This window comes from Ischnura elegans, chromosome 7, assembly GCF_921293095.1.
Source record: "Ischnura elegans chromosome 7, ioIscEleg1.1, whole genome shotgun sequence".
NCBI classification, from domain to species: domain Eukaryota; kingdom Metazoa; phylum Arthropoda; class Insecta; order Odonata; family Coenagrionidae; genus Ischnura; species Ischnura elegans.
In genome coordinates, this window is record NC_060252.1 from 64,966,219 (window position 1) to 64,989,975 (window position 23,757).

Genomic DNA, 23,757 nt, shown 5'->3' on the forward strand with positions numbered 1-23,757 from the left:
GTGCAATTTCACGCCACATTGAGAAATTAGTGCAGTTATAATCTGCGCAATTACATGCGTCGTGTATAACGGCCGCAATGGCGATATTGCTTCCGTATGTTGGAAAAAATTAATGGCTCAGGTATCAGTTGAATTCATTTCTAATCGCTCTACTGTTTAGCTCCTAAATTAAAGCGGAATGAATGTAAATATTCACCGTATAGAAGATTTGCAACTTTGTTTCTCTGACATGTATGGTAGTATGCACGGAGCTTAAGATGAAAATGTTCAACATATAAATAATAATCGCTTAAAGGACAATAATTATCAGTAATATGTCTTAAAAAACATTTAGACTTAAAAAAATGAAGATCATAACCACACTTCTTTGGGCTAATAAACAAAGCTTGCAAGTCACAAGGCCCTCTGGGGTATTAAGGGAAGAACTATATAGATGGGAGAGTGAAACTATCTGGTCCCTGAGAGTCCATAGGAAATGTACTTCTTTGTCTTGTTGGTTTTCTAGACCCAGCGGCACCCTCCATCAACGTTTACGACCTACTTATAACCTGAAGTTGTAGAGAAGTTAGCTAAATAATTCTAAAGCACATGCAAACTTTTGTTTAATAGAGCTTATGCATATTCAAGCAAATAAGTCATGCTCAGACAGCTTTGAACATACACAGGATTCTTCACAAAAATAAATTGTATCTGAGCTTGGTAGAGCTCTAATCCTAACAATAGAAATCTGTTAAAATACCGACAAAATTCGGTGTTCTGACCATCAGCCTGAGTAATTAAGGTAGTTAGGTGGAAGGTCAATAATTTTTAATTCTAAAACATTACATTAAACCATCAGGTCACGGGCCAAGCAACTTAGAAACACCAGTTCCCATTCACTGAAGTTACGCTAACTGGCCCCTAAGTACAGAATGTCCATACCTTAACTGCAGTGTTCTTGTTCCTCCTCTGCAAGTGGCTGGCAGGTTAATCATGGGGTTGGTAAAATGGATCAAAATTGGTGAGGGCACCAGTTGGAAGCCCCCTAAACAATTCAATCTAGATGGTAGGTAATTTTCCATTCCAAAATTTTATTTTTTGAAGGGCCACAATGAGATGCTTACATCACCAATTTAAAAATATAGTGATATTCGACCCAGTAGGTAACATAAACTGTAAGTAATACTTCCTTAATGTCCCTTGTAAGTAGAAATTTTCAATTTAACAAGTCTCTTATCAAAAAAGTCTCTTGTCATTGTTTGGTTTTCCAAGAGGAAAGGAATATCAATGCCCTATCAAAATCACAGCGGTGAATCCAAGACCTTTGAACCACATAACAGAATGTCTCAGAGAAAGCTAATGAAGTCCTACAGAAGAAAAGGAAGAGGATAAAAGAGACTTAATATCCCTCTACATTTAAAACAACAGTGTAATGAAATTGACTCATTTAAGACTTTTAACACAGCTTGATCCACTGCAGGGTGACATTGGACTTTTTCCCCGCACAACAGTTCACTCATTTAATTTCTTCATTTGTTGTCACCATACTACAAAATAAGAAGTTACAGGTGAAATAACTTGGTGTGTTTATACTATGCATGGTAACCTATGTGGTGCAGCCGGAAGTTAGGTAAGTGTAACCCATTGGCAATTCATGGCGTGATGGAGTAAATCAACCCTCAACCTCTTCTCTGTTTGATTAGTACTGAACTTAGGCGAATTTTAGCATAAATTATGAAATATCCATATTTCTGACGAATGTTACCACCACCATAAAAGTATAAACATCAACATAAAGTCTTACATCACTCATTCCACAAGTTCTACGCAATCTCTGATGGAGAATAGAGGAGAAACATGATTACTACATACCTACATTTAATTGAGATTCCAAGTATGAGTGAAATCCATAATCTCTTGTAGATGATCAGGTGAAAATCAGACAATGGCAATTTGCCAGTGTATACTTTATTTCAAAATAACAAAAAATAATTGTATAAAATTCATTGATTACTACAAACATTTTATAACATTTAACTCACAATTGTTCAGATAATATGGTGTACACAGCAATACAGCCTGCTGGATTTAAATATCAAATTTCTTTTTCAAGTTCTCAATGAATACCATTCATTATGACAAGTTCTAAATTATTACATTTTTTAGAACCTTTGACAGTCCATTTCCTCTCACTTAGTTCCAGTAATTACATGACATTTGCTGTTCAGTGAAGTAAAATTACACCTAATCTTTAGTAGTGGATTTTAAAGCATAAAACAGGATCAACATCAACTGACCTTAATTTTGACAGTATAAGATGATAAACACAATCAATAGACAATGTATTTACAAAGAAATTAATCAAGGCTGCCATAATGAGATGTTTCACAAACATGCAAAAAATAACTTAGCACTGGTGCTGATTCATATATTGAATAGAATTTTTCATGAAGAAACTAATTCAGACTTAAAAACTCAAATCTAACCTAAAATATACAACAAATATATAGAAAAATTACCTTTATATATTTACATGCTATTAAGTTGTTGGATAGCTTTATGGCAGAGGAAACAAATCCTCAGTAAAAAACAAAATCACTTTTTCCAATAAAACACAATGGAGCATAAAAGAATGTGCCAGGAAATAAATACATTAGAGAGAACGCCATTAAAATATGTAAGTGCACTGTTATACACTACTACCAAGCTATTTTTAAAATTCAATTTCCCTCCTTAATAATACCATTTGCTTACAGAAGTACCAACATGTAATAGTAAAGGATAGAGATACCAATTAACTATTTGAAAATAATAGGTATTCATATATATTATTAAAAAGTAGCAATATCCACCATCTGAAATTTAAAATAATACCAGAAGATACTAAGATACATTTGGAATTCTTTTTTTCAACACACTGACACAGCAAGGTGAATTGAAAATTATTTAAGAATGTCATTCTAATTTGGTGTTACTACTGGTTGAAGTCTAATGGTAAAGTAATACTTTTTTAAATTCCACAGACATCGTACCGTATGTGTCATGATGGATTATATGCTAAGAGAATGAATTATTGAAAGAAATGGTTTCTCAAAAACAAAACTCACACAATACACTTTAACATAAATGGACAAACAAGAATAACTACATCAAAATTCTAACAGAGATGAAGCAAAACAATTTTTTTTCAGGCAGATAATGATCCCCCACTTACCATTTTACAAGCTGCTGTAATCTGACCCATTTACCTAAGAGGAGAGTAACCTACCAACCTAGCTAGTTTTATCACAGCATACAATGATTTCCTTTAGCACAAAATAATCCAATGCATATTGAATTACATGGAAGAGCCAATACCTGCAATATGCCACGGTGTTATATAACTGCACAGCAACTTTCTTGAAATGACTGTCCAAAGAAGGCGAACATGAGCAGATCCTTTCACAATACTTTTAGTCCCAGAACAGAAAAAATAGCACTACTGGCCAACACAACTGCTCCACGTCAATCCTCCACATGCTATGGAAATTATGAAGTAGATGACCACCTACAAAATGAGATGATTTGTAAGAAATATCCCAGGCATATATCATAAATAAGAAACTTCACCCTGAAAAAATGTGCCAGTAAACATATACAGTACTCTGGACTCTTAAGTCAACAAAATACATAAGCAACAATTATGAGCTTCAAGACTCATTTCTTCACTCTTAGTAAAGATAATAAAAATACTAGGTAGAAGACAACAATAATTATTCAATCATGAATACGAAAATAATGCTTTGTCATCTTAGATTAGGATGCCATTCCTATCATCCCCAGGGTATACTTCATTAATCTTCAAGTGGTACAATGATAAAGGAAGAAAAAAAGATACTGTATTTACTTATAGAAGCCACGCACATTTTTTCCAGAAATGCCAGTGAAAAAATGGGGGTGTGCGGCTTCCACGAATCCTCCAAATTTTAATGTAAGCCGCGTTCCATATTCCCCTCAAATTGTTATCGTTTATTTCTCCAGTGTTTAGCATTGAACTAGGAAACCTTTGCAGGAATTAAATTTCTAACATAATATAACCTTATTAATCATGGAAACGTAAATTTATCCATTTAGCAACGAATCACGAGTTCCTATACATATTATAAACAAAAAAGCGTTAAGAAGTTTTTTTTCCTCACGAGCCGGCCCAAAAATGAGGGTTTGCGGGATACTCGAGGGCGTGGCTTACATGGGTAAACACGGTACTGTTGAATCAGATCCAATCCAAAGTCTTTTTGGTTGTGAAAACTACTCATTTAGGATTTTAATCGGATATAGAATTTTCTGAGGTTCAAAATACATATACATATATTTCTTTTCAGGTCTGTAAAGTGCCAAAAGATGAGCAAAAGAAAAATAAATATAGAAAGAACAAAGCATAATTCAAAATATTAATGGTAATGGTCAGATTCAACTCAAAACAAGAGACCTCAAGGTAAAAATGAAGGTAGTTCTAGAAATTCACTTTCTATGTAACAAGTGCCGGATGAAAAGCCCCGATGTTTCGTGACCGACTGCTGGTCACTTCTTTAAGGGAATGATGTTGAGATTTGGTTTTTGCTGCCTTTTTATTTCCGATGGGAGGGGTGGGCAGAGGGTGTGAAGTGAGGACTGGAGGGGGAAGATGACGAAATGTTGCAGATGACTGAGTTCCATTGTTTGCTGATTCTCAATCCGGTATCTCTGTTATAATTATTCATGTTCTTCTTTATTTCTATGATTTGCGGATGAGTCAGGATTTAAAATGTTTTACCCTTGCGATGACTCTTGAATTTTCGAAATCGATCGTGTGTCCAGTGGCTTCGTGCTCTGTTACAGCTGACAATGAAGTTACCCAGTCGAATGGCCCGCTTATGCTCTTCTAGTTGAGTTTTGACCGTTCTTCCCGTTTCCCCCAATGTATTTCTTATTGCAAGTTCCGCAGGGGATTTCATACACTCCTTCAATTTGAAGTGGCGTCCTAACCTAGGCATTTCCAAGGAGATGTCATACTTGGACGTGTGGTTTAAAAATGGCTTAAACCCTTTCGCACCGGACATAGGGTGGAGCCAACGGGCATTTTCATATGCAGAACACCTGACATCGAGTATAGCTACTGCAGATTTTTCAACGTAGACGACCGGACGTAGGCTCTGGCCGATGCGAGGGAAGGGAAGTGATCGCTGAGGTAGCAATTGTCTGATGCAGTCAGGCCCGGCCTGAGACCCAGCTAAGCAAGTCCTTAGGGCCACTCCTAGGCAATAAAGCCCGACCCTCCCACTCATTTATGACCATCCTCACCACAGGAATCCGTTCCATAGTAGTTATGTTTTCAATAGTTTTTTCAGTGATATGTTTTATTGCTTACTAATATGTTTTCATACCTTGAAATGAATTCTTCGTTTTGTTCTGTGCCCAAGCAATTTTTAAACAGAATTTTAGCGTTAAAAATAACTGACTTCCGGACATAAAGTCTTATTACCTTATATTTACTAACTTTATTGTTATAAACGCTAGAAACCCATTTAAAATTCCACAATGCTTAAAAAAATGTTAGTAATTCTTTCAGAAGAGTAAATCAATTAAAATCAACTTCAATGTTTGGTTGAAAAAAACACTGGTAACGCATTAGGTTGATCGTGAATTCGTGCTATTAGAGGTTAGGGTTAGAGGGTTAAGTCCAGTTTCCGGGGTAAGGGACAGGTGCCATTGAACTGTGCCCCAAATCTGAGGGACGAAAATACCCAGGTAACTCATCCCCAAAAAAGAGTTCCGTACAGAGAGGTTTAAAATATTCTTATGCTACTCATACCACGAAAACATTTTTCTATTGTAGGCACCGGCAGGAAAGGGCTAATGTCAAACTTACGGAGGATGCTGCCGATCTTATCTGTCGTTCCTTTCATGTAGGGGAGGAAGGCTTTCTTTTGGCTAATGATGTCTTCTGTGTCTTTGAAATTGTTCGTGTTGTCCTTGTTGGTAATCTTTTTAATATTGACAGATATAGCTCCGTTGTCGCAAGCATTATTTATTTTATTCTCAAACCACAGCTCTTATTGGCCATTTTACACCGGGGTGTTCAACAAATGTAACAAGTAAACGTACACAAACGACCATGCCCTGGATCGAGAAACCTACCCAGGCGGGACTCGAACCCGCGACCTCTTGTTTGGCAGGCGAGAACGTTACCCCGCTACCACCGAGGCCAGCATTAAGACGTAGAATGGATTTTAGCTTAATAGCTTCTGAAGATAGATTCTTCGAGCCACTCAGCCAGATCGAACGTTCAATTAGAGAGGTCATCACAGCATTTAATTGAGCAGGGTGGTGACGAGAATTGGCATGGAGATACCGATTTGTTGACGCCGGTTTTCTATACATGGCGTGGCCTCCGTTTCATTTTTCTTCACCAACACGTCATCCGCGACATTTCATCATCTTCCCCCTCCAGTCCTCACTCCTCACACCCTTCGCCCACCCCTCCCACCTGAAATAAAAAGGCAGCAAAATCCACTATGTCACGCGGCATACACCCATATGCCTCTCTCTTTAAATTACATATAACTGAGTTCTTACATAACTATGTACTTTTTATACACTGGTTAGAGAGGGTTTAAATGGAAGACAAAACCATTTTATGATTACATGGGAAGCAGTTATCCTTAAAAAAATAATTCGACTGGATCATGGTTCCAGCACAGATCTAGCTAATATTTACCCATCAGGCATGTATGCCACCAATTACCCTGCCACAACATTATCATTTGCAGCATGGTGAAATGTTTGACTTTAAGCCCACAGTGACCAATATTCTGAAAAAAAAACTTCAAGTCTGGTTATCTCATAGTGTCCACAACGCCCTCAAATATTGCTGAATATATAAAATAAATCTAGAAAATCATATTTCGCTATGATGCAATTCCTTTAAAGTCAGAAGGTGATATCTTTTAATTATTTTATGCAAAGATACATGCATCTCTGATACCACAAAGTGGAACTATGTATTACAAAATTCTTGATGCACATCTTCTATTTGAGCAGAATTGAAAGTTTTAAGAAAATGGCAAAAAATTAAACCTATACCAGTGAGAAACATTTAAGTAAATAATGCTGTTACAGTACTCCTATCAATAGGAAATTGTATATACACCGAATCACAATATTCGATGCACAGAAACTGAATTATGTATAGGATTTTCACAATGTAATGAGGTTTTCTTACTTATATTCCTAATAGAGTGAAGGGTAGTCACTTCAAGCAAATACAGTGGAACCCCGATTTATCGTTCCCGCATTCATCGTTCGCCGCTCCTGGTCCCAAATTAAGTTCCATAACGACAATGTAATTTTTTCCCGCATCTATCGTTCCCCGAAGTATCGTTTTCCCGCATTAATCGTTTGAAGATCGCGGTCCCGTCGAATAATTTTCCCGCATTCATCCTTTGATAAAAATGAAACGAAGTGTTTTCAAAGTGTTATTTATGGCTAATCACAACATATTGAATCACGAATGGCTAATCACAGATTGAAATGCGATAGGGAGAAGCAGGTGCCGTGGGATAGTTACATTAGCGCCCCCTCCATTCAGCACTCGCCTCCCCCCCCCCCCCCCCCCCCCCCCCCCGCCCCGGTTGAAGCTTCCTTCTTCTCCGAAATAAAAAAAGAAGGTCCCAGCTCGAGCAGGGATCGGCTTTGAAAGAAAATATCAAGTTACTCGAGAACAAAAGAAACCTTTTTCACGCCTCCCCCTCTCAGGACCGCTAGCTTTTTTTTAGCCGACACGCTTCAAAGGTGGAGGTCAACTGCTGCATGAATCACCAATTAGCCCAAAAGGTATCTAGAAATGAATTTCCGCAATTGGTATCATACTTTTATTATATTGAGATATTAGTGATGTGCACGTAATCCAGTAAAGATTGATACCAAACACGACGTATTTCTAACGTTATTAAAGCATTTTAAGCAAGGAAATACTTGGAATAATACGATAGTGATTTCTGGCGAATAACGATATCCTCGCAGCTGATAGTGAGCTTCACGGCAGTTGATGTGATTTTTTTCGAAAACAATTACGAGTCTGGTTACAATTTACGAATTATGCTACAAGTTTCACTTGTCTGAGTTGCTAACGAAGCGATGTCTTCTCAGGATATTTTGTTTCTCTCGACTAGCAATCTGAATTCATCTGCTCATCTAGAGTTACGCTACTTATTGTTAGAAATGAGTGGGTAAGTTGCCTTCTCTATAGGATAAAAAAATTTATTGCGCAGTCATGTGGTCATGCTTCACCCTCTGCAGTAAGCTCTGCCTACGCCGTACGCGATAGCATTAGTGCCGAACTTCACCTCGTACGAGTGGTTCCGTACTTTCCGGGGTGGGTTGACTTAAAACTAGCAAGTGTTTTCCGTGTGGGTTCAATGGAGTCCGGTTTCATTTTTATTAGTTTTATTCTTATTCGTCTTCGGACCATGGCCCTTCCGAAGACACAAGTGAGAACTTTAAAAGATGGACTAAAAATAACTGATTATGAAGAAAAGAATCCGGGCTAGAATGCGTGAATATTGCAGAACGCCTCGAGCGAGATCCCTGGTGAAAACAAGGAGTGGGATGAAGCCGAGGATCAGGTGAGCGTGCCACTGACGATTGCCTCAATCATATTAAAAATTTAATTGCTAGAAAGGAACATTTCAAATAATAAACTATTTTTGGCCTTCTTGATCCCTTTCATAACCAATAACTGCGACAGCGAAATCAGTTGTTTGAGGCATAACACGCACATTTCTCTCGTAAATACGCGTACTTGAAATGGCATTTGATGGATAAGAATTTTTACATATATATGCATTTCTTTCTCATGTAAAAATTCTTATCCATCCAAATTATAATAGCCGTGAAAATTCCGAGTGGAGTGCAAACATTTTTTAGCAAGGCGGCCTAATGTTCCTTTCGGATTTTAGAAAGGGAGATAAGTCGAATCAACAATATGACCTAAGTGTTTCGATAAAGTAATAATATTCCTGTAATCAACTGAAATCTCATTTGAATGCATTAATGAATGTCATAATTCGCAAAAATCAAACGGATCCTGGGACATAGGCAACCCGGACAACCATTCCCGCATTTATCGTTTTCCCGCATTCATCGTTCTTTTCATCCATCCCCCTGAAAAACGACAGATCGAGGTTCCACTGTATACCATTCGAGTGCCTTCTCAAGATATTGAAAATATTCTGCCTTGATATCCTTTTTAAAATTCCACTATTGCCTAAGAAAGCAGGAAAATAAAATACTCACAAGAATAACAATACCGATCACAAGATAGATCTTAACATTTTTCCAAAACATAGTCCTCGCCAAGTTTCTGCTGGTTTTGCGAAAACTAACAGCCTGTAAAAAAGATCACTTCCATTAAAAATTGTGTAAATTGAATTAAGACACTCATTTTAAAAATGCATATGATATCTTACATTTGAACTGAGATCTTCTGTTTTGTTCACTAGAAGCTCCAATTTCTCTCCCCTCATGGTGACATTATCTGTACATTAAAAATGAATGATTATAAATATGCAATACCATAAAGCTAATTTTTCTGAAAATACCTTTTAAAATGAGAATAATTCAAATGTTTTAGGATAGAAAGACCTCAAGTCTACAACATTACACCTACACATAAGACTTGGTAAGCATACAATAGGAACAGCAATGTTACTCTTGGAAAAAATGATAGAACGTTACATGGTAATGCTTACTAAAACCAAGAAATACAGTTTTAAATCGTATTTAATTGCAATAAATAAATTTACTGTTTAAAATTTCATCAAATTGGAAAAATAAAGCTATATGTGTGTACTATGGCAGAGACATTGAAAAAAAAATCAAACTGATGAGATATAAATTACCTGTTTTTCTGGGCTAAAAACACACTCAGCACTTCAAAACTACGTGGAAGACAAGATAAATGACTAAAAAACATCTTTCCTGGAGTCTAAACTTCAACCTGGTATCTGCTGCTCAGAAAATAAGTGGAAATAGATAACAACTAACATCTGGAGCAGTGGTGCCAACTCCATGGGTCAAGGGGGCCTGAGCCTTATCAAAAATTCGTTATGGGGGTAGGGGTAGGAAAAGATGTGTCAGAGTTGTCGATTTTCCCCAGTGTCGAGTTATCAAGAGTAAGGGTTCTAATATTGATCTTATGGCTCTTCTAAAATGCTAAAAAAAACTCTAAACTCACTGCAGCAGACTCCCGATTATCCGGCTGCGGTATATCCGTGTTGCGTATTATCAGCGCATGATTTCCACTTTTGGTAAATATTTTCTGCGATCTTTACAAAAAAAATAAAATCAGACACAAAATCATTGGAATTACTGCATTAATGCTAGGATACACAGGGCTTATTATTTCCGTGATAATCCCCTTCATAAAACAGAAGCAATGGTACGCTAGCTGCATTCACTGGAGCACCGTGTTCCTCTTTTCCAAGCCTAGCAGTCACGACCTCACTCCGTGATCACAGATACACATCTCGCAGCAGTTGCAGCCTGGGCCGAGACGCGACTACATGGCATGGTGTTTGATAGTGTAGTTTCCGACGTCAAGGAGTGGTTTTGAAGCATCTGTGCAAACCACTTTTCTGTTTCAGTGATCACACAACCACGGATATGTGGTTTTCGAAACCAGGCCTTACATGGAGCATTAATAATATGAGTACAACCACGTTATTGCAGCAAAAAGGATGCAAACTGGCGAAGAAAGATCTCAATGAGTCTGGGAAGCACTCTAAAATAACAGAACAACTGCATGAATAATAATAAATTGTTTGTTTTATGTAAATTATGAAAATTACAAGACATTAACCCTTTGCCCGATTTGCCCGTACTACGTACGGGCAAATAAAAACTGGCCTTCACGGATTTGCCCGTATGTGATACGGGCACGTCCGCTTGGAAAAGGCTCATACTGATACGCCCGTATTTCTTTTCTCTGATAGTTAAACGTCTTCCCGTACGATGTCTCTATGTTTGTGGACTGTAGTGAACTCTGACGCCAAATTTTGGTATTATCTGGTGTGTTTAGGACAACATTACAGGTTTTCTTGTCAGCAGTGTTTTTGCGATTGAGCAGTGGTTTTTCAGCCAATCTTCGTCACATTTTATTGCATTGTTTCAACTGTTTCGTTACCTTTTATCCAATTCTTCAAGTATCAAGTGAGTGTGTTTTTTTTAGTCTGTGTATTTTTCATTTTTTTCGGTACAAATGTTTTTCCATGTAAATATGAATAATGAAAGTCCTATCGTAGAAAACGCTCGTGTTACTCTTATTTATCTCGTAAGGAAAATATTTTTCGCATAAAAACAAACAATATTTTCACTTACTATCAGGTATTATATCAACCTTTTACAGTTATCATTATTATTTACCAACAATGATAATCAAGCGATTGCCGTGAAAATCGAGGGACATTTTACTGTCCTCTGAGTCGTTACGAATGCCTTCAAAATACAGAATTACGCTCATCGCGACTGATTGTGCATATCGTGTACGTGACATATGATTGTTATATATTGCCTTTACTGGCATCAAAAGAGATGATTTTTTTTCCTGTTCATCAGATGGAAATGGAGGCGGATTCAGAAGGGAGTGATTATGAATCTGAGTCATCGCTGAGCATATCTGAGTCAGGTTCTTCTACAGACTACAGCTTCGAATCAGAAGAAGATGATATTGACGAAGAAGAGGCTGTTGATCCAAGAATCTGGTGTGAGGTGAACAGTACATCCCCTGCCCCTCCAAGATTTCCCTTTTCCGGTACTCCAGGGGTAAACTTCGATGTCGACGGAGGTATTCTTCCGTTCTTTGAGGCATTCTTCAATGATAGCCTCATCGGGATGATAACTTTAGAAACAAATCGCCATGCTGAGAAAAATAAACGGACTTCTTCCGGTAAAAGCGACTCTAGAACTGTGTCAGAAAATGAAATGCGAGTTTTTTTTGCATTGAATATACTCCAGGGTATTATAAAAAAACCAGTTGAGGAGATGTATTGGTCAAAAAAACCCATGATGCACACTCCCTTCTTTTCAAAAGTCATGTCCTACAGGAGATTTTTATTTATAAAACGATGCATTCACTTTTGTGATAATGAAACTTTTGATGCTTCAACTCATCCATACCCAAAACTGTACAAGATATGGCCTGTGTTTGAGCATCTAAATGAACTGTACTCATCACTTTTGACGCCGCAAAGGGATTTGTCCATTGATGAGAGCCTAATGCTCTACAAAGGTAGACTAGGGTGGAAGCAATATCTGCCCTTGAAAAGATCACGTTTTGGAATAAAGAGCTTCATGCTTTGCGAGGCAGAGACTGGATATATTTGGTCCAGTATAATTTACACTGGAAAAGGTACAAAATTCGAAGAGGAATACAGCCATTTGCCTGTGTCAACACAGATTGTCCTTTCACTCATGAAGCCATTATTAGGAAAGGGCTACTGTGTTGCCATGGATAATTATTACAATTCTCCAGAACTTGCTGATATTCTAATAAGAAACCAGACGGATGTATTTGGAACCCTGCGGACTTCTAGAAAAGGCATTCCACCAGAAGTAAAAAATAAGAAGCTGAAAAAAGGTGATTTGGTGGGGTATCAACGCGGAAAAATTTGTGTCATGAAATGGAGGGATAAAAAAGATGTAGCCTTGATCTCTTCAATCCATACAACGACCAAAATTACTGTCAGCGGGAGGAAAGGTGAGCACATGAAACCAGCAGTAGTTGTTGACTATAATGGAGTGATGGGTGGTGTTGATAGGATGGACCAAAACCTGACGTATTACCCAGTAATCAAGAAGAGGGGCCGCAAGTACTACAAAAAATTTTTTTACCACCTGCTTGATCAGGCAATTTGGAATTCATACGTGCTCTATAAGAAGAAGAATGGCAGCAAAACACATCTGGAATACAGAATGACATTGGTGCAGGAACTGATAGAGAAATATCACAGTGAGACTTTCAGCGCAAAAGGGGGTCGTCCATCGACGGAACCCAGCCCTCTAAGGCTAACGGGACGGCACTTCCCTGAATATATCCCGCCTACAGAAAAGAAGCAAAATCCAGCAAGACAATGTGCCGTGTGTTGCTCAAGACGAAACGAAAATAATAAAAAAATCCGGAAGGAAACGAGATTTTATTGTCGAGATTGTGACGTCGGTCTCTGTGCAGCCCCATGTTTTAGGGATTACCACACTAAGAAGGACTATTAGATATCTTTCTAATTGAAATAAGTGAGAAAATAGTTCTCTGTGGCTTATAATACATAAGAAAATTGAGAAATTTGAAATTAAAAGCTGAATTTTATTCCAAAAAACATTTAAAACTCTGTGTGGAGCTTTTCAAACGGCTTGAATAATTATTTGTTTAAACATTCAATAAAGGCATTAAAAATAGAGACAACAAAAGTAAATTGTTATTTTCCATTATGTAATGAATAATACTTTTACTATCTGGAATAAAATAAACCTGCTTTTTTTCCAAAAAATATCTTCATGAAAACTCATCAGGCAAAGGGTTAAAGTGAAAGAAAAGTTTCTCGGGTTTTCCACCGGTTGATGTCGTCCATGTCTCCCGATGTTTCGATCCGCGACTTGCTGACCATCCTCAGGGGGTCTTCTGAATGCCGTTCTTCAAAATTTTTTCCCGTATATATACACTGCATCCGAGTTCAGGTGTAACCTGATTGGTTCACGCTTGTTGAGGTTTTCCGCCATTTTTGTCGTATATAATGGACTTCATTATTGGTCTCCAAGCATTGCTGATTTAGATTGCTGAATTTCGTAGACTCCTGGTGTCTTCAGTCGGAGGGGATCCTTTACTCTCACCAGTTGATTTTGAAGAACGGCATTCGGAAGATCCCCTGAGGATGATCAGCAAGTTGATCGAAACGTCGGGAGACATGGACAACATCAACCGGTGGAAAACCTGAGAAACTTTTCTGCAACTGACACGCCGGGAAAACCTAAGATCATACATTAAAGTGAAAGTTTGGGTTTTCCATGTTTTCCTGATAATTCGTGCTGTCTCTCCCCATAATTAGCCTGGATAATAAGGAGTGTACTGTATATATAATATTTCTCAGGGCAAGACTCCCTGCAGTATGGGCCCCCCCAATATTTTTTATAAGTCTCCACCCCTGATCTTGAGCACAATGATCTAGATTTTGCAGTACAACTTCTTATGAACCTTGGGTGATGTAGGTTTTGCAAAATGATATGCATTTCTTATTTGTGTACAGACATATAACAGACTACATTACATTACCACTCAAAACTACAAAATGAGAAAAAGTGTGATAGGAATTGATTTCTAATATTTACCTATTTTGTGTAAAAATTAGTCCCCAAATTTTAAAATAAATTTGTCAACCAGCAACATGTTAAAATACTGGGTAAAATTAAAAAATAAAATTATTAGCAATCAAAAAGGAAAAAAACCATAAAAATACCAAATTTTTAAGCAAGTACATTGTTCAAATCCACCTCAGTTCACTGAACAATTAAGTTTATTGACCTTACCTTACCTTTCTCCATCCCCTCACTTTCCCAAAGGTTTCCCTGGTGTTAGCACAGATAACTCAACACAAATTTTGGCCTATGAGTTACTACACAGGGAGTCTCTGAATTTATAACTAAATAAAATGTATAAATACCCCTTGACAAGACCACACACAGTACGTCAAAAAACATGCACGATTGAGAATTAAATTGGAAGATAATAATTAGAAAAGAAATAAAATATAATAGTAGATAATAATAGAAATAATAATAATTTAATAGTAATAATAATAGAAATGATAGAATGACACAGGAGAAAGCAATGGGACAGCTTGCGACTAAACATACGACGCTGATGACACCACTTAGAGTACCATACACCACTGTTGAATATTTATAATTTTTACCACAACTCTACATAATCACTTTAATTTTCAGGAATGGCAAATACAAAGCCAGTCCTTAATCACTCTTCTGATTCAAAATCAACAAATATTTTAGCTGAACCGGCTAAGATACAGCAGCCATATAACAAACACTTACCAATGTTTTCCACTAGGATTTGGGTTATCTCATCCAACTCGCCTCGAACACGAGAAATCATGTCAATATCTTGTGACTCAGAGTAATGTTTCTAAAATGGAAAAAAAATGAATCATAAAACCAATAGTTTCCAAGAGCATAAAACGATAAAAACATTAGTTCGATAAAAAATTAATGATATAATAATTTATGAAAAAACTTAAGGTAAATTGCACCAAGCAAAAGTCAGGCAGGAGATGCAGAGAGCACAATCATGTCTAACATGGCATGAGCAAGGTGTTACATTTGGTGCTGCCCCATTCCAATGACAATCCAACTCAGTTAGGAGAACAAAGACACTAGGGCACATGTTTTCATCCAATTAATTAATAAATAAAAATATAACTAAAAATTTTGAGAAAATTAATTCGTAATTTTCAATGACATTAAATATGTTAAGAAAAATTGAGACCAATTTCACACAAAGTAATGAACACAATTTTATCACAAGTTGAATTAATATTAAGCATTAAGGTTACTCAGAAAACAATTTTCCAAAATTTTGCACATTGAAGGCTGTGCTATGCTTTAAACTTTCAATATTTGAATAAAATTATCAGTGATATACTAAAAAAGCAAGTACGTGCTCTTGGCAACATTCATGACATTAAAATTCTGGAATCATATCACCACACACGTCCCATGCAAGATTTCTCCCAAATTCATTAAAATTCAGCTGAACTCCTGCATTTTTTTTATTTTCTTAATTCAATTTTTTTCACCATCATGGTTTTGACATTGGATTATAACTTCAATGAACTATAGTAAAACATGTGACAAAGGGGTAGTCAAATACACCAAGCTAATGAGGTAACTGATATATTGAACTTAAACAATCCTGTGTGAAAATATACCTGCTAGGGCCAAAAAAAATTCTTTAACACATTCAATGAGGGCCTGATTTTCAGTAAAGTCATCAAAATATGCCATAAAAATAAGAAAGAACAATAGATGGAGGCTTCCGCTCCATAACTTCCGTTCAAATTGTACTGCTTTTTACAAATGGCACACAGGATACGAAAGAGGGAAGCTTGCTGAAGGCCATACACACGAATGGAAGACTCGGAAGTGGATATTGGCCATGTACGGAGGCAGAGAAAGGGCTCCCGGCCTGACCAGTGCACGTCAATGGGGAACATGCACAATTTTTTTAAAGTACTGGAATAAGAAGGCCTCTAGCTCAAATGTGCTTGCCGAAAATTTCGCGAATGAATAATGCTTTTTAGCTGAGTTATGAGTCTTTAATAATTGATCTTCATCGGCTGCTTGAAAACATGATGTCATCGGAGCGTGACGTCACTGCACGGTATCCACCGACGACAGATTGAGGAAGTGGATAGAAAGTCGATCTATGAGGGCTCAAATGCAAATTTGGCAAAAATAATTGCTGTTTTAACGACAAAATGCAGACTGTGAATAATTTGGGTTGCCAAGGCATTGTTGAAACAAATTGGGATTGTTTGGTGAGATTTGGAAAGATTAAATGAAAATGAGTTGGTTGCAGATTGTGATCTACGTTGGACACCCACATCATTAGGTTAGTGGAATAAGTGTATTGCAGCATGGATATTCAATAAACAAACGTGTGAAAACCATATATATCATATTTAGTGCCCCGCCGATCAAGTACCTCTAATTCCTCGCCGGAAAAGGTTTTTATTGTGCCCCAAAGGAGAAAAATAAGAGAAGAAAGTGGTTGATGACCTACGGAATGGAGTTAAATACTTTATTTACATTGTCAACGGGATATTTCTCACTGTAAGTACACTCTTGAATTAGGGTTACCGTAGGGTTTTATCAAATCGCCAGTTTTTCTCGGATGCCTACCAAAAAGTTAAGATGTATCACTCATTTCACCTTGTAAATGACCTTAGGAATGTACCTAATAGTCCACCAATTGTAGGATTTTATACATAAAGGAAGTTGGCTATTCATGAGAATAAATGCTGATTACGATTGAACCACAGGGAAAACTAAGGAGTATACGAGAAATATGTGGCTTTTGGTAAGTTAAACTAAGTATTTGCTGCTGTGATGCCCATAAAGTTTGCCACATATCAACGCAAAATCTAAAATTTCGTCTCGTTTCTGCAGTGGGTTTCTGTTCAAAAACAGGAACTTGAGTAAGTACAGCGTAAATAGTACTTGAAACTTATTTCTGTGTCTATCAAATACTTTTTTTTTACATTTCCACGATCATTTGGATCTCAACTTCGGCCGATTAGGGAAAACTATCTAAGTTCCGCATGGTAGGTAACTAAGTAAATATATAAGATAGATTTTCAGCTAGCAATGGATATAATGAATCTTAATGTACAATAAATAAATATTTAAAAACGTTCGTAAAATAATTTTCATTAATCGCATAATTATTTACCTGCCTTATTTTACTCCCGCATCATGCTAGTGACGAAGCAATCAATGTTTTTCAGAAAATCAGCCACCATAAGGAAGTCGACCAAAAGTAAACGGATGTATTTTGCTTTCTTAAATCCCTCCCAAGTCAATTTGCCCTTTAAGGAACTACTACAAAGCTTGACGAAGATTTTAAGCATTCAAGATATCTTGCCTTCAAGGCTCTACCACTCTACTCTCTTAGCTAAGTGAATGGTGTACCGTGCGATGACGTCAGAAGGTGTTTCAGGTCACGTGACTTCAAGCGATATTCGAGCATTTTTAATAGGGTGGTTTCCTATTATTTTTTTATTGCCTAAATCGAAAGATTATTACTCCTGGAGTACGTATTTCACGCTTTTAGATTTTTAAATGACGATATCTATTTTTCGAGATCAAATGAAAAGTGAAAATTTTCAAGCGCGCGAAAACGCGACACGTAAGTATGAATGCCGGGAAATCTTTCCGTGTGACGTATTTCTGGTTCCCGCTGCCGCCCTGTGAGGTGACCTTGAGGCGAGTTGAGCACTGATACGACGCAGGCTGCTAGCGGGTAGCCGAGTACCCTGCTAGCTGGTAGCGCTTGGCTTAAATAAGGATTATTAATACCTTATCAAATGAAGAAAAATTTCCGACCTTAGCCAGTTTTAATAAGTGATTATTAAGACATGTTTCCCTGAGCTCTGCACCTCATGGATGCATTGGTAACCTCAGACGATGTATAACTCCTATCCTCTTGTATAGAAACTAGGTCCCTGTGACGTCACATGGAGTGGCATCGCATGGGCGCCAATCTGGCCCTTTTCAAATGAGGATAAAATTGACCCTTGCCATTCGTCTAAACCGGTATTTCTAAAACGAAATAATTTGTATATTATGAATACACTAATGGTGGGTAACGAATCGCAATAAATGCCTTTCGTTTTCTTTGATGAAGGAAACTACCCTATTAGCATTTATTGACGTTTGTGGAGTACTAGGAGAGTTTTTGCTTATATATTTGGACTCGTGAGAAAATTTTCTTTTCAATGAGACTAACTAGCACGATGAACAAATTTCATGCATGCTCCCCATTGACGTGCTTCACACAAAACGGGTTAATGCTGAGTTGGCTAAAATGTGACAGTATAGCCAATTCCGTTCAGGACAGAAAATAATAGCAACTCAACAGTTAAAAGTCCATTATGAGCCCTTTTGCAGGGGAGATAGGAACCCAGGAGGGGCAGAAAGGTTTTGGACTGGAAATGGATGGTTTCTAAGGCTGAAGGAGAGAATTAATTGGAATTGGTAAATAAAATATGTGACTGAAAAATGCTAACAGGCCATGAATGTTTCAATATTCCTCAATAAAGCACATCAGGCTCTACAATAGGGCAGTTTCCTTCATCAAAGAAAACGAAAGGCATTGATTGCGATTCGTTACCCACCATTAGTGTATTCTTAATACACAAATTATTTGGTTTTTGAAATACCGGTTTAGACGAATGGCAAGGGTCAAATTTTATCCTCATTTGAAAAAGGCCAGATTGGCGCCCATGCGATTCCACTCCGCATGACGTCACAGGGACCTAGTTTCTACACGAGAGGATAGGAGTTATGCATCGTCTGAGGTTACCAATGCATGCATGAGGCACAGAGCTCAGGGAAACATGTCTTAATAATCACCTATTAAAACTGGCTAAGGTCGGAAAGCTTTCTTCGTTTGATAAGGTATTAATAAACCTTTTTTAAGCCACGCGCTACCATTCAGCAAGGTACTCAGCTATCCGCTAGCATCCTGCGACGTATCAGAGCTAAGCCTCGACTCAAGGTCACCTCACCGGGCGGGGGGGGGGAACCAGAAATACGACGTACGGAGATATTTCCCGACATTCATACTTAAGCGTCGCGTTTTCGCGCGCTTGAAAATTTTCACTTTTCATTTAATCGCGAAAAATAGATGTTGTAATTTAAAAATCTAAAAGTGCGAAATACGTACTCCAGGAGTAATAATCTTTCGATTAAGGCAATAAAAAAATAATAGGAAACCACCCTATTATTCAATCTTCCCGGCTCCTGCCCATTTCTTTCAACCTTACTATCTCTCTAAATTTGCCAAATTGAGAATGAATGACACGGTGGCTTGTAAATGGTAAAATCAATTCATCACAGGAATTATTAAACCAGATTTTTTTAATACCACAGCAATATAAACTTATTAGAAATCCAAGCAATAAACAATAGCTTCAGCAAATTCATATGATACAGCTGAAAGATATCCTTATTTACTGCACAAAAAACTCAAATATTTTTACTTACGTCCCTACAAATTGAACAATAAGTAATAATAAGCACGATTTGTAAGCTGTCGTAGTGTTCATCATATTTCCTTACATTAAGCCAATGACCATTCACCAACATTATAAACCATCTGATTACAAGGTGTCCAGCCAATCAAAGCAGAAAAATCCATGCCCGATTGCCAGTTTTCCAGGGAAATTTGACAAAATTCCAGGTTAACCTTTTGTTATCACTGCGATGGATAGGAATTTTTAAAGCTGCTTTGACCTCCTTGATAGATGTTGACCTAACCTGGAATTTTATTCTTCATGTTTTTGAATCTTACTGGAGTCAAGAGTGCTAGACATTTAGATTCCGTTGTCTTGTCTGACATTCCAGTTTCATCAATCAAAATTTTCATTTAAAAATTCCTTACAGACCCATTTTTCACTGCCTACCTAACTAGTCTGTATCATTCTTTAGTACAAATTTCTGTATGCATTTAACTATAGTTTATTGTCAGTTGACTTTTAACTATCTGTTTTAATTTTATAATGCATTTATCCTGTTTTACTCTTGTATGCTTTTTCATGTTTTGTACATTTTTTTGTGCAATTTTGTATTTTAATTTGTAATTAGTTAAAGGGCTTGTGCCTGTAAAATAAATACTATTATTACTATTGTTATTATTATTCCACGTTCCGATGCAGCTGTAGAAAGTCTAAAGGCCTGGTTACACGATACATTAACATGCATGAGTTAATGTCTGTTTGCATGAATGACTTTTGTGGACCGGAACATGTACGAATGCATGAACCAAATTAGAATAGGGTCTATTTTCAGTTCATGCATTCGCACAAGTTGGATGGTGCATTTTGGCATTCATTCTTGCGTTCATACATTTAGACATTAACTTGTACATGTTTATGTATCGTGTAACCAGGCCTTAATACACTACCCCACTTAAAATAGTGACAAACACATTTTTGCACAAAAATTTGGTGCTGAACGGGCAAAATTTTATGTGAAATGACTTTTAAATAAAAGATTTTGAAATTCCAGGTAGGAGCAAAAATTCATGAATAATTAATTGATAATTCCAGGAACTAAAACTTCACGCACAATTACCGATTTTCCCGGTCGCTGGGCACCTTGTGATACTGATAGTAATAAAATAGGATGGTTTTATCTTTTCTAATGCCGCAAAATGAAACCACATTTAATTACATATCTACGACATGAATTATCAGAATGTGATTGTCAAGCATGGAACCATAAAAAATAAATTATAAAACGCGTAAATTTTTCAGTGAAGGAAGGGTACTTCTTCCAATGTTCATCACTCCCGGACATCAATGCTTAAATGACCTAACTCTCTACACAGTTTCACCACGTTTATCAAACATATCATGAACCAGGCACATAATTTTCCAGAAATCGTCTGCACAAGCGGAAAATATGGCGCTTAAATAACCAATTCCAAAGCAAAGAATTGAATAACAGTTCACACCTTCATATTTGATTATTACGCCGGAACAATTAAGCACAATTCAACTTTCTGAATAAGAGCCACACCAATACCAAACTTAAAATCATTGTTTGAATCGGACTGAGAATTTTTGATGAACATAGATTTTGGTGCCAAGCAGCAACTTACGACATTTAATTAGTAATTACAAAGGACTCACCATTTCATTTGCCAGCACCTTGGAAAAATCGGTATTCATGGAATAGGCTATGGCTGTCTGAGCTCTGGCACCATAAGTACTGTTGAAGCGTCTTTTAATTTCATTTAGATACAGGAACGCTCTCGACCTTTCAAACTCCTAAAGGAAGAATTGCAAACGAAATTAACGTGAGCAAATGAGGACGGTAATATCGCAGTACAACGAAACTGAAACTTACGTCATCTGTTATACACATGTATATAATACCATCTTCATAAATATAATGGAACAAATAGCTCCCATGGGAATAAGTAAGCTTCGTATTCTCCGGGCCAATCTTTTGTATTATCTGCGCAGTTACTTCAGCAAAATTTCCAGGACAAGAGGCATGTTTGGTAAGTACCGTGGTCCCTCGAGCAATGACGCTGTATAAAATTGGCATGATGGATTTATCCCCTTAAAAAATAATAATACAAATTAAAGAGTTGAACAATTTTTTAGATATAGCGTTATTAGAACAAGATGAGGAGACAAGAGAATGGACAAAAAATTATCAAACTGAAACATGACTCACCGAATCTTACTTACTACGGAATAAACTCAAATGTCTTACTGTTATGTTACTACAAATTGAACATGGGTAAATTTACACGAAGAATAATAAGCTGTCAAAAAGATTACTTCACAGCAACACAATGATAATAACCAAAAATGACAGACACTCTTCTCACTGCAACGAATGTTTTCTTCGTAATAAGACGTTCACTTGTTTCAGTCATATGACCACGGAGGGAGAGGAGTGGGGGGTTCAAAGAGCGGCGTGGCGGGGGATTTAAGCAGATGGCATCTGGCGTCATGGGGGGTATAAATGCGAGGTGAGGGAGGCAAGGAGATTGTAAATATCTCATTCTGTGGAATGGAAACTAAATGTATTTACCGAAAGAATTGTTATTGCATATCGTGAAGTGAAACTTTATTGATTTAAATTATTCTAATATTTATTTTTAGCCACAGCGGTGTCAATACGTGCTTGTGCCTTGGGTAATGCATTTTTGCAATGCCATGACTCACTATCTCATTTTTTGCATTTCGGTTGTCTGCTATAAATTATAGTCATAGCGAATGCCTTTCATTTGTATTCATTAAAACTGAGGACGAAAGTAACGCAACTCGCAAAACTTGTGAGGTAGAGTAGTGATAGGCACTGTGCGAATGAGTAGTTCAAATGTGCGACCATAGAGTAAGGATGTACTTACTCTGTGGTGCGAACATGGCCCTTATATACCCGTATATATATGGCCCTTATATACCCGTATATATATACATGGCCCGTATATAAGGGCCTTGGGTGCGAATCAGCAGATTGATCTGTGATTCGAGAGAGTCGTATTTGGTGATTCGCGACTCCCTACGCACACGACTCGCTCCGCGCACACTGTACGTGTTTGTCTCACGGTGGCTACGGTTGGAGTCGTGAGCGGTGAAAGTCGGACTCCATGTGCATACGACTCCTTCCACAAACATTTTCCGTGTGAGGCTGATCGCACGTTTGGCAGCTCAAAGTGGGCTCATGGCACTTTTCGCGGGTAGCCCACTGCTAACGTTTTACGTCGCTTGAAAGATTCTGCTGATTTATTTTCTGGGTGTTACTCTAAAGCAGCGGTTCCCAAACTTTTTCTTTCTGCGACCCATTTTAGCCCATACGTTTTAGCCGCGACCCCCTAAAAATGGATGTCTAAGTTTAAGTACATAGTTCATTTTATTATTCGCAAATCTCGCGACCCCTTTCCGAACGGCCCGCGACCCCCAGTTTGGGAACCGCTGCTCTAAAGCATCTCATATGAGCCTTGTCGTAATTTTCTCCACTGTATTTTCATTCATCGTGAAAGAAAAAGGGTTGAGGATGCTCGTGTAAAAGTTTTCGTCAACGACAAATTAATGAAAGTAATACGAGACAAAAATGAAAATTTGTTCTAACGCAAACAACTAAGATTAAGGAAATTAATTATGAATTGTTGACAAGATCATTTGGTTTCGGAAAGAATATTTTGTTACAACAGAACTTTTAAAATTCTCGCCATCTCGAAGCACAGGAGACGAAATGCATTTTCCGTCTTCCATGAAAGAAATGACGTATCGGCAGAATTGTGACCGTGGTCTTGTATACATGTATATAAGGACCATGATTGTGACTATGCAATGCGTGATTGATTTGAAATCACCTTTTCAAATTGTGATCTAGGAAATGTGGCATTTTTAATGTTCGTCCAGAAATCCCCCCTCTCCGCTTCCCTCTCTGCCCCTT

General features: G+C 37.4%; 1 protein-coding gene across 1 annotated transcript; it reads right to left on the minus strand.

Moving 5' to 3' along the window:
- Positions 1–1,931: 1,931 nt before the first annotated feature.
- On the minus strand, positions 1,932–22,211 carry LOC124162155 (vesicle-associated membrane protein 7). The gene is made up of 7 exons (XM_046538575.1): positions 22,027–22,211; positions 21,691–21,908; positions 21,474–21,611; positions 15,094–15,184; positions 9,465–9,532; positions 9,292–9,384; positions 1,932–3,526 (listed from the first exon to the last, which is right to left on the minus strand). Exons 2-7 carry the CDS (start codon positions 21,892–21,894, stop codon positions 3,458–3,460), a joined length of 663 nt encoding a protein of 220 aa, XP_046394531.1. The 5' UTR covers positions 21,895–21,908; positions 22,027–22,211; the 3' UTR covers positions 1,932–3,457.
- Between the last annotated feature and the right edge of the window lie 1,546 nt (positions 22,212–23,757).

Bases quoted from the DNA above. Each gene is read 5' to 3' on its own strand.
- LOC124162155 (XM_046538575.1), bottom strand. From the start codon at position 21,894: ATGCCAATTTTATACAGCGTCATTGCTCGAGGGACCACGGTACTTACC. The intron at 9,385-9,464 runs GTAAGATATCAT...TCTTTTTTACAG, and splicing joins CAGAAGATCTCAGTTCAAAT to GCTGTTAGTTTTCGCAAAAC. The intron at 3,527-9,291 runs GTGAGTATTTTA...CTCATTTTGTAG, and splicing joins TGATCGGTATTGTTATTCTT to GTGGTCATCTACTTCATAAT.